Consider the following 18,148-nt stretch of genomic DNA (forward strand, 5'->3'; position numbering starts at 1 on the left):
CTCCTCCAGGAGGCCTTCCCACACTGAGCCCCCTTTTCCCTCTCCTCCTCCCCAACCCCCCCGTCCTACCTCCTTCCCCTCCCCACAGCACCTCTATGTATGTTTGGACAGATTTATTACTATATTTTACTTGTACATATTGACTGTTTAGTTTGTTAAAGATGTGCATCTAGCTTTATTTCTATTTATTCTGATGACTTGACACCTGTCCACATATTTTGTTTTGTTGTCTGTCTGCCCCTTCTAGACTGTGAGCCCCTTGTTGGGTAGGGACCGTCTCTATGTGTCGCCAACTTGTACTTCCCAAGCCCTTAGTACAGTGCTCAGCACACAGTAAGCGCTCAATAAATACGATTGAATGAATGAATGAATAACAATAACAGTTATTAGTAGAAGTAGTAATAATGATAATGATGGTATTTGTTAAGGGCTTACTGTGTGCAAAGCACTGTTCTAAGTGCTGACTGCTGTTACTACTAATTAGTAAAATGATGTTTTGACCCATACTTTGCAGGGTGTGCCACATTCATTCAGTCATTCAGTCATATTTATTTAGCGCTTACTGTGTGCAGAGCACTGTACTAAGTGCTTGGGAAGTCCAAGTCAGCAACAAATAGAGATGGTCCCTACCCAACAGTGGGCTCACAGTCTAGAAGGGGGAGACAGACAACAAAACAAAACATGTTAACAAAATAAAATAAATAGAATAAATATGTACAAATAAAATAAATAAATAGAGTAATAAATGCGTACAAACATATATCCATATATACAGGTGCTGTGGGGAGGGGAAGGAGGTAAGGCGGGGGTGATGGCGAGGGGGAGGAGAGGGAGAGGAAGGAGGGGGCTCAGTCTGGGAAGGCCTCCATGTTGCGTATCTGCTTCTCCTTCAGGGTAAAATATTGTTCCTCCTCTTTAGAAACATTCAAAAACAGAGATATTGCGCACAATTCCCAAAGGGTGTAGTGTGAATAATAATAATAGCTATTATTACTATTACTATTATCATGGTCCTCGTTAAGCACTTACTATATTCCAAGCATTCATTCATTGTCATATTTAGTGAGCGTTTACTTGTTATGACTAAAATGGTGCTTAAGCGCTTAGTACAGTGTAAACTGGGGTTTGATGACTGTTCATTATAATAATGATGGTATTTGTTAAGCGCTTACTGTGTGCCAAGCACTGTACTAAGATCTTAAGCACCGTTTTAGTCATAAGAGAAGCCGCGTGGCTTAGTGGGAAGAGCTTGGGCTTGGGAGTCAGAGGTCGTGGGTTCAAATGCCACCGCCGCCATTTGTCAGCTGTGTGATTTTGGGAAAGTCACTTCACTTCTCTGGGCCTCAGTTCCCTCATCTGGAAAATGGGGATGAAGGCCGGGAGCCCCACTTGGGACAACCTGATCACCTTGTATCTACCCCAGTGTTTAGAACAGTGCTTGGCACAAAGTAAGTGCTTAACCCCAGCGCTTAGAACAGTGCTTTGCACATAGTAAGAGCTTAATAAATGCCATTATTATTATTATTATTAACAAATACTATCATTATTATGATGAACAGTCATCAATCCCCATTTTACATTGTACAAAGCACTTACGTACCGTTTTCGTCATAATGAACAGTGAGAGCAGTAAGTTTTCTCCAAGCAGCTGGATCATGTTGGGCTGCTGTCATTGTGGTGACACTATTACTCTATCACTTATTTATTTTACTTGTACATCATCATCATCATCAATCGTATTTATTGAGCGCTTACTATGTGCAGAGCACTGTACTAAGCGCTTGGGAAGTCCAAACTGGCAACATATAGAGACAGTCCCTACCCAACAGTGGGCTCACAGTCTAAAAGGGGGAGACCGAGAACAAAACCAAACATACTAACAAAATAAAATAAATAGAATAGATATGTACAAGTAAAATAAATGGAGTAATAAATATGTACAAACATATATACAGGTGCTGTATTTTACTTGTACATATTTATTCTATTTATTTTATTCTGTTAATATGTTTTGTATCGTTGTCCGTCTCCCCCTTACAGACTGTGAGCCCGCTGTTGGGTAGGGACCGTCTCTCGATGTTGCCGACCTGGACTTCCCAAGCGCTTAGTCCAGTGCTCTGCGCACTTTAAGCGCTCAGTAAATGCGATAGAGTGAATGAATGAACTAACAAGCTCGATGTCAATTGCAGCCGCCGCCCCGAGGTCGTTGAAAAACCCGTGGACGTCCGAAGAGGAGGCCAGCCCCGGGACGGCCAAGCAGGAGGAGGCCTGGCCCGCTTTGGGCGACCGGTCTCTGGTCAGCATGGTGGAACAGCTCTTCTCTCACGTCCTCAAGGCCATCAATATCTGCGCGCACGTGTTGGACGAAGTAGCCCCCGGCCCAGCCTTGAAGGTGATCCCTCGCGACAGTTTAATAATAATAGTGGTGGTATTTGTTAAGCGCTTACTATGTGCACAGCACTGTTCTAAGCGCCGGCGGGGGATCCAAGATGATCAGGTTGTCCCACTTGGGTTTCACAGTCTTAATCCCCATTTTACAGACGAGGGAGCTGAGGCACAGAGAATAATAATAATCATAATGATGGCATTTCTTAAGCGTTTCCTATGTGCAAAGCACTGTTCTAAGCGCTGGGGAGGTTACAAGGTGATCAGGTTGTCCCATGGGGGGCTCACAGTCTTCAGACTGTGAGCCCACTGTTGGGTAGGGACTGTCTCTATATGTTGCCAATTTGTACTTCCCAAGCGCTTAGTACAGTGCTCTGCACATAGTAAGCGCTCAATAAATACGATTGATGGTGATGATCCCCATTTTCCAGATGAGGCAACTGAGGCCCAGAGAAGTGAAGTGAGTTGCCCAAGGTCACACAGTTGACAATTGGCAAAGCCGGGATCTGAACCTATGACCTCTGACTCCAAAGCCCGGGCTCTTTTCCACTGAGCCATGCTGCTTAAGTGGCATGCCCAAGGTCGCCCAGCTGACAAGTGGTGGAGCCGGGATTCGAATCCCGAGCCCGCGCGCTTTCCGCTGAGCCACGCTGCTTCCCCAGCGGGAAGGGGGGTGGACACGGAGGGAGCGGGAGTCGCCCTGCCGGCCCCCCCGGCGCGTGTAGCGTTGAACGGAAAAATGGAAAAAGGTACCCCGGTCTGCATTTGGGTTAAAATCGTTTCGTTTGTAAACTCCAGCTGAGTAGGCTCTGCCAATTGTCACCTGTGTGACCTTGGGCAAGTCACTTTACTTCTTGGGCCTCAGTTCCCTCCTCTGTAAAATGGGGATTAAGTGGGACAACCTGGCTCGGTGGAAAGAGCCCAGGCTTTGGAGTCTGAGGTCAGGGGTTCAAATCCTGGCTCTTCCAATTTTCAGCTGTGTGACTTTGGGCTAGTCACTTCACTTCTCTGGGCCTCAGTTCCCTCATCTGTAAAATGGGGATTAAGACCGTGAGCCCCCCGTGGGACAACCTGGCTCAGTGGAAAGAGCCCGGGCTTTGGAGTCAGAGGTCATGGGTTCAAATTCCGGCTCTCCCAATTGTCAGCTGTGTGACTTTGGGCTAGTCACTTCACTTCTCTGGGCCTCAGTTCCCTCATCTGTAAAATGGGGATTAAGACGGTGAGCTCCCCGTGGGACAACCTGGCTCAGTGGAAAGAGCTTGTGCTTTGGAGTCAGAGGTCATGGGTTCAAATCCCGGCTCCCCCAATTGTCAGCTGTGTGACTTTGGGCTAGTCACTTCACTTCTCTGGGCCTCAGTTACCTCATCTGTAAAATGGGGATTAAGACCGTGAGCGCCCCGTGGGACAACCTGATCACCATGTAACCTCCCCAGTGCTTAGAACAGTTCTTTGCACCTAGTAAGCGCTTAATAAATGCCATTATTATAATTATTATTATTATTACCCCAGTGCTCAGAACAGTTCTTTGCACCTAGTTAAGCGCTTAATAAATGCCATTATTAGAATTATTATTATTATTACCCCAGCGCTTAAAACAGTGCTTGGCACCTAGTAAGCGCTTCATAAATGCCATCATTACTAGTAGTTGCTGGCTTTTTCGTCTTGGCTTGTTTTTACGAGAAACCCCACTTCTGGTTTTGTTTCCAAACGTTCTTCTTCGGCGGAAATAGCTCAGAGTTAGAAATTGGAAGTTCAGGGGCCTGTGGCAGAAAATCAGGGAATTGATCTACTGTGCTACACTAATCATCTATTGTGCTGTTAATGTTGGATTACTCCCTTAGTAGGTAAGGGCATCTAAGGAGGAACATAATAATAATAATATTAATAATGATGGCATTTAAGCACTTACTGTGTGCGAAGCACTGTTCTAAGCGATGGGGCGGTAACTGAGGCCCGGAGAAGTGAAGTGACTTGCCCAAAGTCACGCAGCTGACAAGCGGCAGAGCAGGGATTAGAACCCATGACCTCTCCCAAGTCCGGCCTCTTTCCACTCAGTCACGCTGCTTCAGTAATAATGGTGGTGTTTGTTAATAATAATAATAATGGCATGTATTAAGCGCTTACTATGTGCAAAGCACTGTTCTAAGCGCTGGGGAGGTTACAAGGTGATCAGGTTGTCCCACGGGGGGCTCACAGTCTTCACCCCCATTTTACAGATGAGGTAACTGAGGCTTAGAGAAGTTAAGTGACTTGCCCAAGGTCACACAGCAAATGTGGCGGAGTCGGGATTCGAACCCATGACCTCTGACTCCAAAGCCCGGGCTCTTTCCACTAAGCCACGGTGAAGCGTTTACTCTGTGCCTAGCACTGTTCTAAGTGCTGGGGTAGATACAAGGTCATCAGGAGGAGGATGGTATTTGTCGGAGGTCATGGGTTCTAATCCCGGCTCCACCACTTATCAGCTGTGTGACTTCGGGCAAGTCACTTCACTTCTCTGTGCCTCAGTGACCTCATCTGTCAAATGGGCATTAAGACGGTGAGCCCCACGTGGGACAACCTGATCACCTTGCAACCAGCCCCCTCCTTCCTCTCCATCGCCCCCCCCGCCTCCTTCCCTTCCCCACAGCACCTGTATATATGTATATATGATTGTACATATTTATTACTCTGTTTATTTTACTTTGTACATATCTATTCCATTTATTTTATTTTGTTAATATGTTTGGTTTTGTTCTGTGTCTCCCCCTTCTAGACTGTGAGCCCACTGTCGGGTAGGGACCGTCTCTAGATGTTGCCAACTTGGACTTAGAGAAGCAGCATGGCTCAGTGGAAAGAGCCCGGGCTTTGGAGTCAGGGGTCATGGGTTCGAATCACGGCTCTGCCAACTGTCAGCTGGGTGACTTTGGGCAAGTCACTTCACTTCTTCTGGGCCTCAGTTCCCTCATCTGTAAAATGGGGATGAAGACTGTGAGCCCCCCATGGGACAACCTGATCTCCTTGTAATCTCCCCAGCGCTTAGTACAGCGCTTTGCACGTAGTAAGTGCTTCATAAATGCCATTATTATTATTATTATTGTACTTTCCAAGCGCTTAGTCCAGTGCTCTGCACACAGTAAGCGCTCCATAAATACGATTGAATGAATGAATGAATCATCATCATCAATCGTATTTATTGAGCGCTTACTGTGTGCAGAGCACTGCACTAAAGTCATCAGAATAAATAGAAGTAAAGCTACATGCACATCATTAGCAAGGTAAATAGAATAGCAAATATGTATTTTCTGTCCGCTTCCAGGCCGCCCTGCCCTCCCTGACAAACCCGCCGTCCCTGAGTCCGATCCGGCGGAAAGGGAAAGAGAAGGAACCGGGAGAGCCGACGTCGGTCCCGCTGAGTCCCAAAAAAGGCCCGGAAGCCAGTCCAGGTACGGAAAGCCGACGACGGAGGCCCATTCCGTCCTTCCCCTCCCCACAGCACCTGTATATGTGTATATATGTTTGTACATATTTATTTCTCTATTTATTTATTTATTTTATTTGTACATATCTATTTATTTTATTTTGTTAGTATGTTTGGTTTTGTTCTCTGTCTCCCCCCTTTTAGACTGTGAGCCCACTGTTGGGTAGGGACCGTCTCTATATGTTGCCAACTTGGACTTCCCAAGCGCTTAGTACAGTGCTCTGCACACAGTAAGCGCTCAATCAATACGATTGATTGATTCCGGAGCCGACCGGCCGAGGCTCCGCCTTTCGGGAGCGTCGTTTGCAGCCCGCTGGAAGTTCCGGCACCAGGGCCCGAATGCACCAGTTGCAGTTCATTCATTCAGTCGGATTTATTGAGCGCTTACTGTGTGCAGAGCGCTGGGCTAAGCGCTTGGGAAGTCCAAGTTGGCAACATAGAGAGGCGGTCCCTACCCAACAGCGGGCTCACAGTCTAAGATCCAGCGCTTAGTGCAATCAATCAATCAATCAATCGTATTTATTGAGCGCTTACTGTGTGCAGAGCGCTGGACTAAGCTCTTGGGAAGTCCAAGTTGGCAACATATAGAGGCGGTCCCTACCCAACAGCGGGCTCACAGTCTAAGATCCAGCGCTTAGTGCAATCAATCAATCAATCAATCAATCAATCGTATTTATTGAGCGCTTACTGTGTGCAGAGCGCTGGACTAAGCGCTTGGGAAGTCCAAGTTGGCAACATAGAGAGACGGTCCCTACCCAACAGCGGGCTCACGGTCTAGCAGGTGAAGCAGAAATCTTGGGAGTCAGATGGACCTGTGTTCTAATTCCGTTTCTCCCACTTGTCTGCTGGGTATCCCCGAGGCTTCTCGGGTTTTATCAGGGTTGGCGTGAGAAAAGGGTTTCCTTGTTTTGGTTTGTTCATTCAGTCAATCATTCAGTCGTATTTATTGAGCACTTACTACGTGCAGAGCACTGTACTGTCTCCCCCTTCTAGACTGTAAGCCCACTGTTGGGTAGGGACTGTCTCTATATGTTGCCATCTTGTACCTCCCAAGCGCTTAGTACAGCGCTCTGCACACAGTAAGCGCTCAATAAATACGATTGGTTGATTGATTGATTGATTCGGTCATATTTGTTGAGCACTTACTATGTGCAGAGCACTGTACTGTCTCCCCCTTCTAGACTGTAAGCCCACTGTTGGGTAGGGACTGTCTCTATATGTTGCCATCTTGTACCTCCCAAGCGCTTAGTACAGCGCTCTGCACACAGTAAGCTCTCAATAAATACGATTGATTGATAGATTCGGTCATATTTATTGAGCACTTACTATGTGCAGAGCACTGTACTGTCTCCCCCTTCTAGACTGTGAGCCCACTGTTGGGTAGGGACTGTCTCTATATGTTGCCGTCTTGTACTTCCCAAGCGCTTAGTACAGCACTCTGCACACAGTAAGCGCTAAATAAATACGATTGGTTGATTGATTGATTCGGTCATATTTGTTGAGCACTTACTATGTGCAGAGCACTGTACTGTCTCCCCCTTCTAGACTGTAAGCCCACTGTTGGATAGGGACTGTCTCTATATGTTGCCGTCTTGTACTTCCCAAGCGCTTAGTACAGCGCTCTGCACACAGTAAGTGGTCAATAAATACGATTGATTGATTGATTCGGTCATTTAGTGAGCACTTACTATGTGCAGAGCACTGTACTGTCTCCCCCTTCTAGACTGTGAGCCCACTGTTGGGTAGGGACTGTCTCTATATGTTGCCGTCTTGTACTTCCCAAGCGCTTAGTACAGCACTCTGCACACAGTAAGCGCTCAATAAATACGATTGGTTGATTGATTGATTCGGTCATATTTGTTGAGCACTTACTATGTGCAGAGCACTGTACTGTCTCCCCCTTCTAGACTGTGAGCCCACTGTTGGGTAGGGACTGTCTCTATATGTTGCCGTCTTGTACTTCCCAAGCGCTTAGTACAGCGCTCTGCACACAGTAAGTGGTCAATAAATACGATTGATTGATTGATTGATTCGGTCATTTAGTGAGCACTTACTATGTGCAGAGCACTGTACTGTCTCCCCCTTCTAGACTGTGAGCCCACTGTTGGGTAGGGACCGTCCCTATATGTTGCCAGCTTGTACTTCCCAAGTGCTTAGTACAGTGCTCTGCACACAGTAAGCGCTCGATAAATGCGATTGAATGAATGTATGAATGAATATTTATTACTCTATTTTACTTGTACATATTTTTTCTATTTATCTTATTTGGTTAATTTGTTTTGGTTTGTTCCCTGTCTCCCCTTTCTAGACTGTGAGCCCACTGTTGGGTAGGGACCGTCTCTATATGTTGCCAACTTGCACTTCCCAAGCGCTTAGTACAGTGCTCTGTACGCAGTAAGCGCTCAATAAATACAATTGAATGAATGAATACGAGTGAATGAATTGTATTATACTCTCCCATACACTTAGTACAATGCTCTGCACACAGCGAGCGCTCAATAAATGCCACTGACGGATTGCTTGATGAAAGCCTCCACCAGCATCAGGCTAGTTTCAGGGAAACCCTAACTTCTGCTCTGAATTAATGAATGAATGAATTGTATCATACTCTCCCGTACGCTTAGTACAGTGCTCTGCACACGACGAGCGCTCAATAAATGCCACTGACGGATTGCTTGATGAAAGCCTCCACCAGCATCAGGCTAGTTTCAGGGAAACCCTCGCTTCTGCTCTAATTTACTAAAAACATTTCGTTGCACAACAGAATGAATAAGATTGCTTTACGAGCAAATTCATGAATTCATAATGCTCTCACTCCACATATTCTCTCTGTTGCTGTATTGGACCCCCAAAGTGTGGCTCAGTGGAAAGTGCCCGGGCTTTGGAGTCAGAGGTCATGGGTTCAAATCCCGGCTCCGCCAACTGTCAGCTGTGTGACTTTGGGCAAGCCACTGAACTTCTCTGTGCCTCAGTTACCTCATCTGTAATAATAATAATAATAATAAGAATAATAAGAATAATAATTTTGGTATTTGTTAAGCGCTTACTGTGTGCAAAGCACTGTTCTAAGCGCTGGGGAGGACACAAGGTGATCAGGTTGTCCCACGGGGGGCTCACAGTCTTCATCCCCATTTTACAGATTCCAGATTCAGATTCTCTAGAGTCCCCATTCTAGAGAAGCAGCGTGGCTCAGTGGAAAGAGCCCGGGCTTGGGAGTCAGAGGTCGTGGGTTCTAATCCCGGCCCCGCCACTTGGCTGCTGTGTGAGTTTGGGCAAGTCGCTTCACTTCTCTGGGCCTGTTACCGCATCTGTAAAATGAGGATTGAGACTGTGAGCCCCACATGGGACAGGGACTGTGTCCAGTTCGATTTGCTTGTATCTACCCCAGCGCTTAGTACAGTGTCTGGCACATAGTAAGCGCTTAACAAATAATAATAATAATGGCATTTATTAAGCGCTTACTAAATAATAATGATAATAATAATGATGGCATTTATTAAGTGCTTACTATGTGCAAAGCATTGTTCTAAGCGTTGGGGCGGTTACAAGGTGATCCAGTGGTCCCCCGAGGGGCTCACAGTCTTCATCCCCATTTTCCAGATGAGGGAACTGAGGCCCAGAGAAGCGAAGTGACTTGCCCAAAGTCACACAGCTGACAAGTGGCGGAGCTGGGATTTGAACCCATGACCTCCGACTCCCAAGCCCGGGCTCTTTCCACTGAGCCATGCTGCTTCTCTAGAATGGGGATTCTAGAGAATCTGAATCTAGAGTCTGTAGAATGGGGATGAAGACTGTGAGCACCCCCGTGGGACAACCTCATCACCTTGTATCCTCCCCAGCGCTTAGAACAGTGCTTTGCACATAGTAAGTGCTTAGCAAATGCCATCATTATTATTATTAGTACAGTGCTTGGCACACAGTAAGTGCTCAATAAGTACAATTGAATGAATATACTTTAACTCCAAATTATTCTCTTGTGAGAATAATTTTATTGTATATCAATCAATCGTATTTATTGAGTGCTTACTGTGTGCAGAGCACTGTATATTCTCAAGAGCTCAATATAATGGTCTGCACAGAGTAAGCACTCTGCAAATACCGTTGACGGACAAAATTTAAATTAATTTCAGTTTTGATTTTATGAAATCAGTGACCTAAATCCTGTGACATCCATTGCATAATAATTGGTAATATTCGTTGAACACTTCTATGTGTTCCAAGCGCTGAGGAAGATTTGTAATAATAATGATAATAATGGCATTTATTAAGCACTTACTATGTGCAAAGCCCTGTTCTAAGCGCTGGGGAGGTTACAAGGTGATCAGGTTGTCCCACGGGGCCTCACAGTCTTCATCCTCATTTTCCTGATGAGGGAACTGAGGCCCATAGAAGTGAAGTGACTTGCCCAAAGTCACACAGCTGATAGTTCATTCATTCATTCATTCATTCAATCATATTTATTGAGCGCTTACTATGTGCAGAGCACTGTACTAAGCGCTTGGGAAGTACAAGTTGGCAACACATAGAGACAGTCCCTACCCAACAGTGGGCTCACAGTCTAGAAGGGGGAGACAGACAACAAAGCAAAACATATTAACAACATAAAATAAATAAAATAAATATGTACAAGTAAAATAAATAGAGTTATAAATATGTACAAACATATATACATATACAAATATATATATATATAGGTGCTGTGGGGAGGGGAAGCAGGTAAGGCGGGGAGGAGGGGGAGAGAGAGGGAGGGGGGAGACAGTTGGCGGAGCCGGGATTTGAACCCATGACCTCTGACTCCAAAGCCCGGGCTCTTTCCACCGAGCCACGCTACTTCTCTAATTTGTACTTCCCAAGCACTTCGTACAGTGCTCCGCAGACAGTAAGCGCTCAATAAATACGATTGAATGAATGAATACGCCATCAGGTCAGTCACAGTCCCTCTCCCACACAGTGCTCACAATCCAAACAGGAAGGAGCACCGGTATTAAATTCCCTTTTCACAGATGAGATAACCGAGGCACAGTGACGTTAAGTGAGTAGCCATTATACTGCGTGGCTCAGTGGAAAGAGCACAGGCTTTGGAGTCAGAGGTCATGGGTTCAAATCTCGGCTCCGCCACTTGTCAGCTGTGTGACTTTGGGCAAGTCACTTAACTTCTCTGGGCCTCAGTTACCTCATCTGGAAAATGGGGATTAAGACTGTGAGCCCCCCGTGGGATCACCTGATCACCTTGTATCCCCCCCCCCAGCGCTTAGAACAGTGCTTTGCCCATAGCGCTTAATAAATACCAACATTATTCTTTAGACTGTGAGCCCACTGTTGGGTAGGGACTATGTGTTGCCAACTTGTACTTCCCAAGCGCTTAGTACAGTGCTCTGCACACAGTAAGCGCTCAATAAATGCAATTGATTGATTATACGTCTAATTAGTGCTGGACTGCTTTTAGGTATTTAGTCTTCGAACCCTATTTGTGTTTCAGCTTAAGTAAGAATAAGGGTTATGAATCGTCATTCCATTCTTGTGGTCGTTCGTGGAGAGCTTGCCCGTCTCTCCTGAAATCTGTCTTGCTGTTGAACTCTAGCCCACGTTCTGGAACTCCCTCCCTCCCTCTTTCATTCATTCAATCGTATTTATTGAGCGCTTGCTGTGTGCAGAGCACTGTACTAAGCGTTATCTGATGGATAATTGCTCTCCCCCACCTCACTGCCTTACTGAAGGCCCAGCTCCCCCTTCTAGACTGTGAGCCCGCTGTTGGGTAGGGACCGTCTCTCTATGTTGCCGACTTGGACTTCCCAAGCGCTTAGTACAGTGCTCTGCACACAGTAAGTGCTCAATAAATATGATTGATTGATTGATTGCACACAGTAAGCGCTCAATAAATATGATTGAATGAAAGAAGCCTTCCCTAACCAAGCCCACCTCTTCCCTTCTCCCATTCCCTTCTGCGTCACCCTGACTTGCTCCCTTCATTCATTCTCCCTCCCATCCCCACATATTTGAACTTATCTGAAATTTATATCATCATCATCATCATCGATCGTATTTATTGAGCGCTTACTATGTGCAGAGCACTGTACGAAGCGCTTAGCACTGTACTGAGCGCTTAGCACTGTACTATATATTTATGTTCATTAATGTCTGTCTCCCCCTCTAGACCGTGAGCTCGTTGTAGGCAGGGAATCTGTTTGTTGTTGCATTGTTCTCTCCCAAGCGCTTAGTATAGTGCTTTGCACACAGTAAGTGCTGAAAAAATATGAATCAATGAAATCCCTTCCTTAAATAAATAAATAAATATTATTTATAATATTATAATATTATTTATTCTCCCCCTTTTAGACTGTGAGCCCACTGTTGGGTAGGGACTGTCTCTAGGTGTTGCCAATTTGTACTTCCCAAGCGCTTAGTACAGTGCTCTGCACACAGTAAGCGCTCAATAAATATGATTGATGATGATTATGATTTATAATAATAATAATGATGATGATTCCCTTCCTTCCTCTCCCCCTCGTTCCCCTCTCCATCCCCCCATCTTACCTCCTTCCCTTCCCCACAACACCTGTATATATGGATATATGTTTGTACAGATTTATTACTCTATTTATTTATTTATTTTACTTGTACAGATCTATTCTATTTATTTTATTTTGTTAGTATGTTTGGTTTTGTTCTCTGTCTCCCCCTTTTAGACTGTGAGCCCACTGTTGGGTAGGGACTGTCTCTATATGTTGCCAATTTGTACTTTCCAAGCGCTTAGTACAGTGCTCTGCACATAGTAAGTGCTCAATAAATACGATTGATGATGATGATGATTGTACTCTCCCAAGCGCTTAGTATAGTGCTTTGCACACAGTAAGTGCTGAAAAAATGTGAATCAATGAAATCCCTTCCTTTGTACAGTGCTCAGCACACAGAAAGCGCTCAATAAATACGTATTTTATTTTATTTTGTGTTGTTAATATGTTTTTTTTTGTTGTCTGTCTCCCCCTTCTAGACCGTGAGCCCGCTGTTGGGCAGGGAATCTGTTTGTTGTTGCATTGTACTCTCCCAAGCGCTTAGTATAGTGCTTTGCACACAGTAAGTGCTGAAAAAATATGAATCAATGAAATCCCTTCCTTTGTACAGTGCTCTGCACACAGTAAGCGCTCAATAAATGCGTATTTTATTTTATTTTGTGTTGTTAATGTGTTTTGTTTTGTTGTCTGTCTCCCCCTTCTAGACCGTGAGCCCGCTGTTGGGCAGGGAATCTGTTTGTTGTTGCATTGTACTCTCCCAAGCGCTTAGTATAGTGCTTTGCACACAGTAAGTGCTGAAAAAATATGAATCAATGAAATCCCTTCCTTTGTACAGTGCTCTGCACACAGTAAGCGCTCAATAATTGCGTATTTTATTTTATTTTGTGTTGTTAATGTGTTTTGTTTTGTTGTCTGTCTCCCCCTTCTAGACCGTGAGCCCGCTGTTGGGCAGGGAATCTGTTTGTTGTTGCATTGTACTCTGCCAAGCGCTTAGTATAGTGCTTTGCACACAGTAAGTGCTGAAAAAATATGAATCAATGAAATCCCTTCCTTTGTACAGTGCTCTGCACACAGTAAGCGCTCAATAAATGCGTATTTTATTTTATTTTGTGTTGTTAATGTGTTTTGTTTTGTTGTCTGTCTCCCCCTTCTAGACCGTGAGCCCGCTGTTGGGCAGGGAATCTGTTTGTTGTTGCATTGTACTCTCCCAAGCGCTTAGTATAGTGCTTTGCACACAGTAAGTGCTGAAAAAATATGAATCAATGAAATCCCTTCCTTTGTACAGTGCTCTGCACACAGTAAGCGCTCAATAATTGCGTATTTTATTTTATTTTGTGTTGTTAATGTGTTTTGTTTTGTTGTCTGTCTCCCCCTTCTAGACCGTGAGCCCGCTGTTGGGCAGGGAATCTGTTTGTTGTTGCATTGTACTCTGCCAAGCGCTTAGTATAGTGCTTTGCACACAGTAAGTGCTGAAAAAATATGAATCAATGAAATCCCTTCCTTTGTACAGTGCTCTGCACACAGTAAGCGCTCAATAAATGCGTATTTTATTTTATTTTGTGTTGTTAATGTGTTTTGTTTTGTTGTCTGTCTCCCCCTTCTAGACCGTGAGCCCGCTGTTGGGCAGGGAATCTGTTTGTTGTTGCATTGTACTCTGCCAAGCGCTTAGTATAGTGCTTTGCACACAGTAAGTGCTGAAAAAATATGAATCAATGAAATCCCTTCCTTTGTACAGTGCTCTGCACACAGTAAGCGCTCAATAAATACGTATTTTATTTTATTTTGTGTTGTTAATGGGTTTTGTTTTGTTGTCTGTCTCCCCCTTCTAGACTGTGAGCCCGCTGTTGGGTAGGGAATCTGTTTGTTGTTGCATTGTACTCTCCCAAGCGCTTAGTATAGTGCTTTGCACACAGTAAGTAAAAAAAATATGAATCAATGAAATCCCTTCCTTTGTACAGTGCTCTGCGCACAGTAAGCGCTCAATAAATATTATATTTTATTTTATGTTAATATGTTTTGTTTTGTTGTCTGTCTCCCCCTTCTAGACTGTGAGCCCGCTCTTGGGCAGGGAATCTGTTTGTTGTTGCATTGTACTCTCCCAAGCGCTTAGTATAGTGCTTTGCACACAGTAAGTGCTGAAAAAATATGAATCAATGAATTCCCTTCCTTTGTACAGTGCTCTGCACACAGTAAGCGCTCAATAAATACGTATTTTATTTTGTTTTGTGTTGTTAATATGTTTTGTTTTGTTGTCTGTCTCCCCCTTCTAGACCGTGAGCCTGCTGTTGGGTAGGGAATCTGTTTGTTGTTGCATTGTACTCTCCCAAGCGCTTAGTATAGTGCTTTGCACACAGTAAGTGCTGCAAAAATGTGAATCAATGAAATCCCTTCCTTTGTATAGTGCTCTGCACACAGTAAGCGCTCAATAAATATGTATTTTATTTTATTTTATGTTGTTAATATGGTTTGTTTTGTTCTCTGTCTCCCCCTTCTAGACTGTGAGCCCGCTGTTGGGTAGGGACCGTCTCTGTATGTTGCCAACTTGGACTTCCCAGATGTTTAGTACAGTGCTCTGCACACAGTAAGCGCTCAATAAGTACATATTTTATTTTATTTTATTCTGTTAATATGTTTTGTTTTGTTGTCTGTCTCCCCCTTCTAGACTGTGAGCCCGCTGTTGGGTAGGAACCGTCTCTGTATGTTGCCAACTTGGACTTCCCAAGCGCTTAGTCCAGTGCTCTGCACCCAGTAAGCGCTCAATAAATACGATTGAATGAATGATAAGACTTCAAGACTGTGAGCCCACTGTTGGGTAGGGACCGTCTCTATATGTTTGCCAACTTGTACTTCCCAAGCGCTGAGTACAGTGCTCTGCACACAGTAAGCGCTCAATAAATACCATTGATTGATTAATTGAATGAATGAATGATAAATTAGCACAATGATTTTTATTTTTTATTTTTTTAAAGAGCAGAGAAACTGGTTTTAGTCTCTGTTGTCGCTACCTGTTAATAACTCATTGTCCGCGGCTAATTTCAGTTTGAGGGGAGGACCTCTTTTTATTTTTCCCTTGAATACTCTCGTGGGGCAGCAGTGCCAGCAGGGCAGAGCCCAGCAGCACGTAAAATGGGAGAAAGGGGCATCTCAGATATAGCCAGCTGGTTTGGCTAGCCATTGTCAATCAACCAATCAATCAATCGTATTTATTGAGCGCTTACTTTGTGCAGAGCACTGTACTAAGCGCCTGGGAAGTCCAAGTTGGCAACATATAGAGACAGTCCCTACCCAACAGTGGGCTCACAGTCTAGAAGGGGGAGACAGAGAACAAAACCAAACATACTAACAGAAGAAAATAAATAGAATAGATATGTACAAGCAAAATAAATAAATAAATAATTAGGGTAATAAATATGTACAAACATATGTCCAAAGGTGCTACAGATATGCCCGATGTTGGGTAGGGATTGTCTCTATCTGTTGCCGAATTATGTTGCCAACTTGTACTTCCCAAGCGCTTAGTACAGTGCTCTGCACACGGTAAGCACTCAATAAATACGATTGAATGAATGAATGAATGAATGAATGGTACTTTCCAAGAGCTTAGTCCAGTGCTCTGCACACAGTAAGCGCTCAATAAATACAATTATTACAATTGAATGATTGCTCGCTCTGCACACAGTAAGTGCTCAATAAATACGATTGAATGAATGAATGAATGGTACTTTCCAAGCACTTAGTCCAGTGCTCTGCACACGGTAAGCGCTCAATAAATACGATTGATTGATTGCTCGCTCTGCATACAGTAAGCGCTCAATAAATACGATTGAATGAATGAATGAATGAATGGTACTTTCCAAGCGCTTAGTCCAGTGCTCTGCACACGGTAAGCGCTCAATAAATACGATTGATTGATTGCTCTGCACACAGTAAGCACTCAATAAATACGATTGAATGAATGAAGGAATGGTACTTTCCAAGTGCTTAGTCCAGTGCTCTGCACACAGTAAGCGCTCAATAAATGCGATTGATTGATTGCTCGCTCTGCACAGAGTAAGCGCTCAATGCATACGATTGAATGAATGAATGAATGAATGGTACTTTCCAAGCACTTAGTCCAGTGCTCTGCACACAGTAAGCGCTCAATAAATACAATTGATTGATTGCTCACTCTGCACACAGTAAGCGCTCAATGCATATGATTGAATGAATGAATGAATGGTACGTTCCAAGCGCTTAGTCCAGTGCTCTGCACACAGTTAGCACTCAATAAATACAATTGATCGCTCACTCTGCACACAGTAAGCGCTCAGTGCATACGATTGAATGAATGAATGAATGGTACTTTCCAAGCGCTTAGTCCACTGCTCTGCACACGGTAAGCGCTCAATAAATACGATTGATTGATTGCTTGCTCTGCACACAGTAAGCACTCAATAAATACGATTGAATGAATGAATGGTACTTTCCAAGTGCTTAGTCCAGTACTCTGCACACAGTAAGCGCTCAATAAATACGATTGATTGCTCGCTCTGCACACAGTAAGCGCTCAGTACATACGATTGAATGAATGAATGAATGGTACTTTCCAAGCGCCTAGTCCAGTGCTCTGCACACGGTAAGCGCTCAATAAATACGATTGATTGATTGCTCGCTCTGCACACAGTAAGCGCTCAATAAATACGATTGAATGAATGAATGGATTGTACTTTCCAAGCGCTTAGTCCAGTGCTCTGCACACAGTAAGCGCTCAATAAATACAATTGAATGAGTGAATGAATTGTACTCTCCAAGCGCTTAGTCCAGTGCTCTGCACACAGTAAGCGCTCAATAAATACTATTGATTGATTGCTCTGCACACAGTAAGTGCTCAATAAATACGATTTAATGAATGAATGAATGAATGAATTGGAAGGGCTAGAATGGGTAAATTGCACTTGGCTCTAAATGTTTCTCTCTCTTTTTTTTTTTTTTGTTTTAATAATTGAAAGCTTCGCGCCAAACCGACGCAGCAGGCCCCCCGCCAACGAGCAAATCCTCCTCCCTGGGGAGCTTCTACCATCTGCCGTCGTACCTCAAGTTGTACGACGTCCTGAAAGCCACCCACGCCAACTACAAGGTACTTTGGGCGGGTTCGGCGGGCAGAGGGACGTCTGGGAAATGATACCAAGTTTTGAAAATGAAGTATAAAGAACGCGCGCCGAATTTTGCTCGTTGAGCCCAAAAAAGGGCACGCGGGTAACTGGAAATCGAGAAGGCAGGGGTTTCAGACAAAGCGGCGGCGAAGCGTGAGAGTGAAAAATGTACAGCAAATCCCTGGTGAAGCGTGGAGGTTGGCAGCGCTTAGAACAGTGCTCTGCACATAGTAAGCGCTTAACAAATGCCATCATTATTATTATTAGGGCGATAACTTGTAGGCCCAGAGAGAATTCAAGGAGCAAGGCGGAGTTGAAGACCTGTTCACCCGCCTCACGGTGTTTGCGTTCTGAGGCGAAAAGCAGTTGTAAAGACGCCAAGAAAGTAGGCCCTGGCAAAGTCTGTCATCCCCTGCAGGCTGTAATCAATCAGTCAATCAATCAGTCGTATTTATTGAGCGCTTACTGTGTGCAGAGCACTGGACTAAGCCCTTGGGAAGTACAGGTTGGCAACATATAGAGACGGTCCCTACCCAATAGCGGCCTCACAATCAATCAATCAATCAATCGTGTTTATTGAGCGCTTACTGTGTGCAGAGCACTGGACTAAGCCCTTGGGAAGTATGAGTTGGCAACATATAGAACGGGCTCACAATCAATCA

The 18,148-nt window shown here is 44.5% G+C and overlaps 1 protein-coding gene across 1 annotated transcript in view; it reads left to right on the top strand.

The window, feature by feature from the left end:
• The window catches only part of HTT (huntingtin), a 378,122-nt gene that overhangs the window by 151,875 nt on the left and 208,099 nt on the right, over positions 1-18,148 (top strand). Inside the window, exons 26-28 of the mRNA XM_038744544.1 lie at positions 2,190-2,392; positions 5,681-5,807; positions 17,343-17,470. Of these exons, the coding sequence (XP_038600472.1) occupies positions 2,190-2,392; positions 5,681-5,807; positions 17,343-17,470 (458 nt within the window). The remainder of the gene's footprint in view (positions 1-2,189; positions 2,393-5,680; positions 5,808-17,342; positions 17,471-18,148) is intronic.

This window comes from Tachyglossus aculeatus, chromosome 4, assembly GCF_015852505.1.
Source record: "Tachyglossus aculeatus isolate mTacAcu1 chromosome 4, mTacAcu1.pri, whole genome shotgun sequence".
NCBI lineage: Eukaryota > Metazoa > Chordata > Mammalia > Monotremata > Tachyglossidae > Tachyglossus > Tachyglossus aculeatus.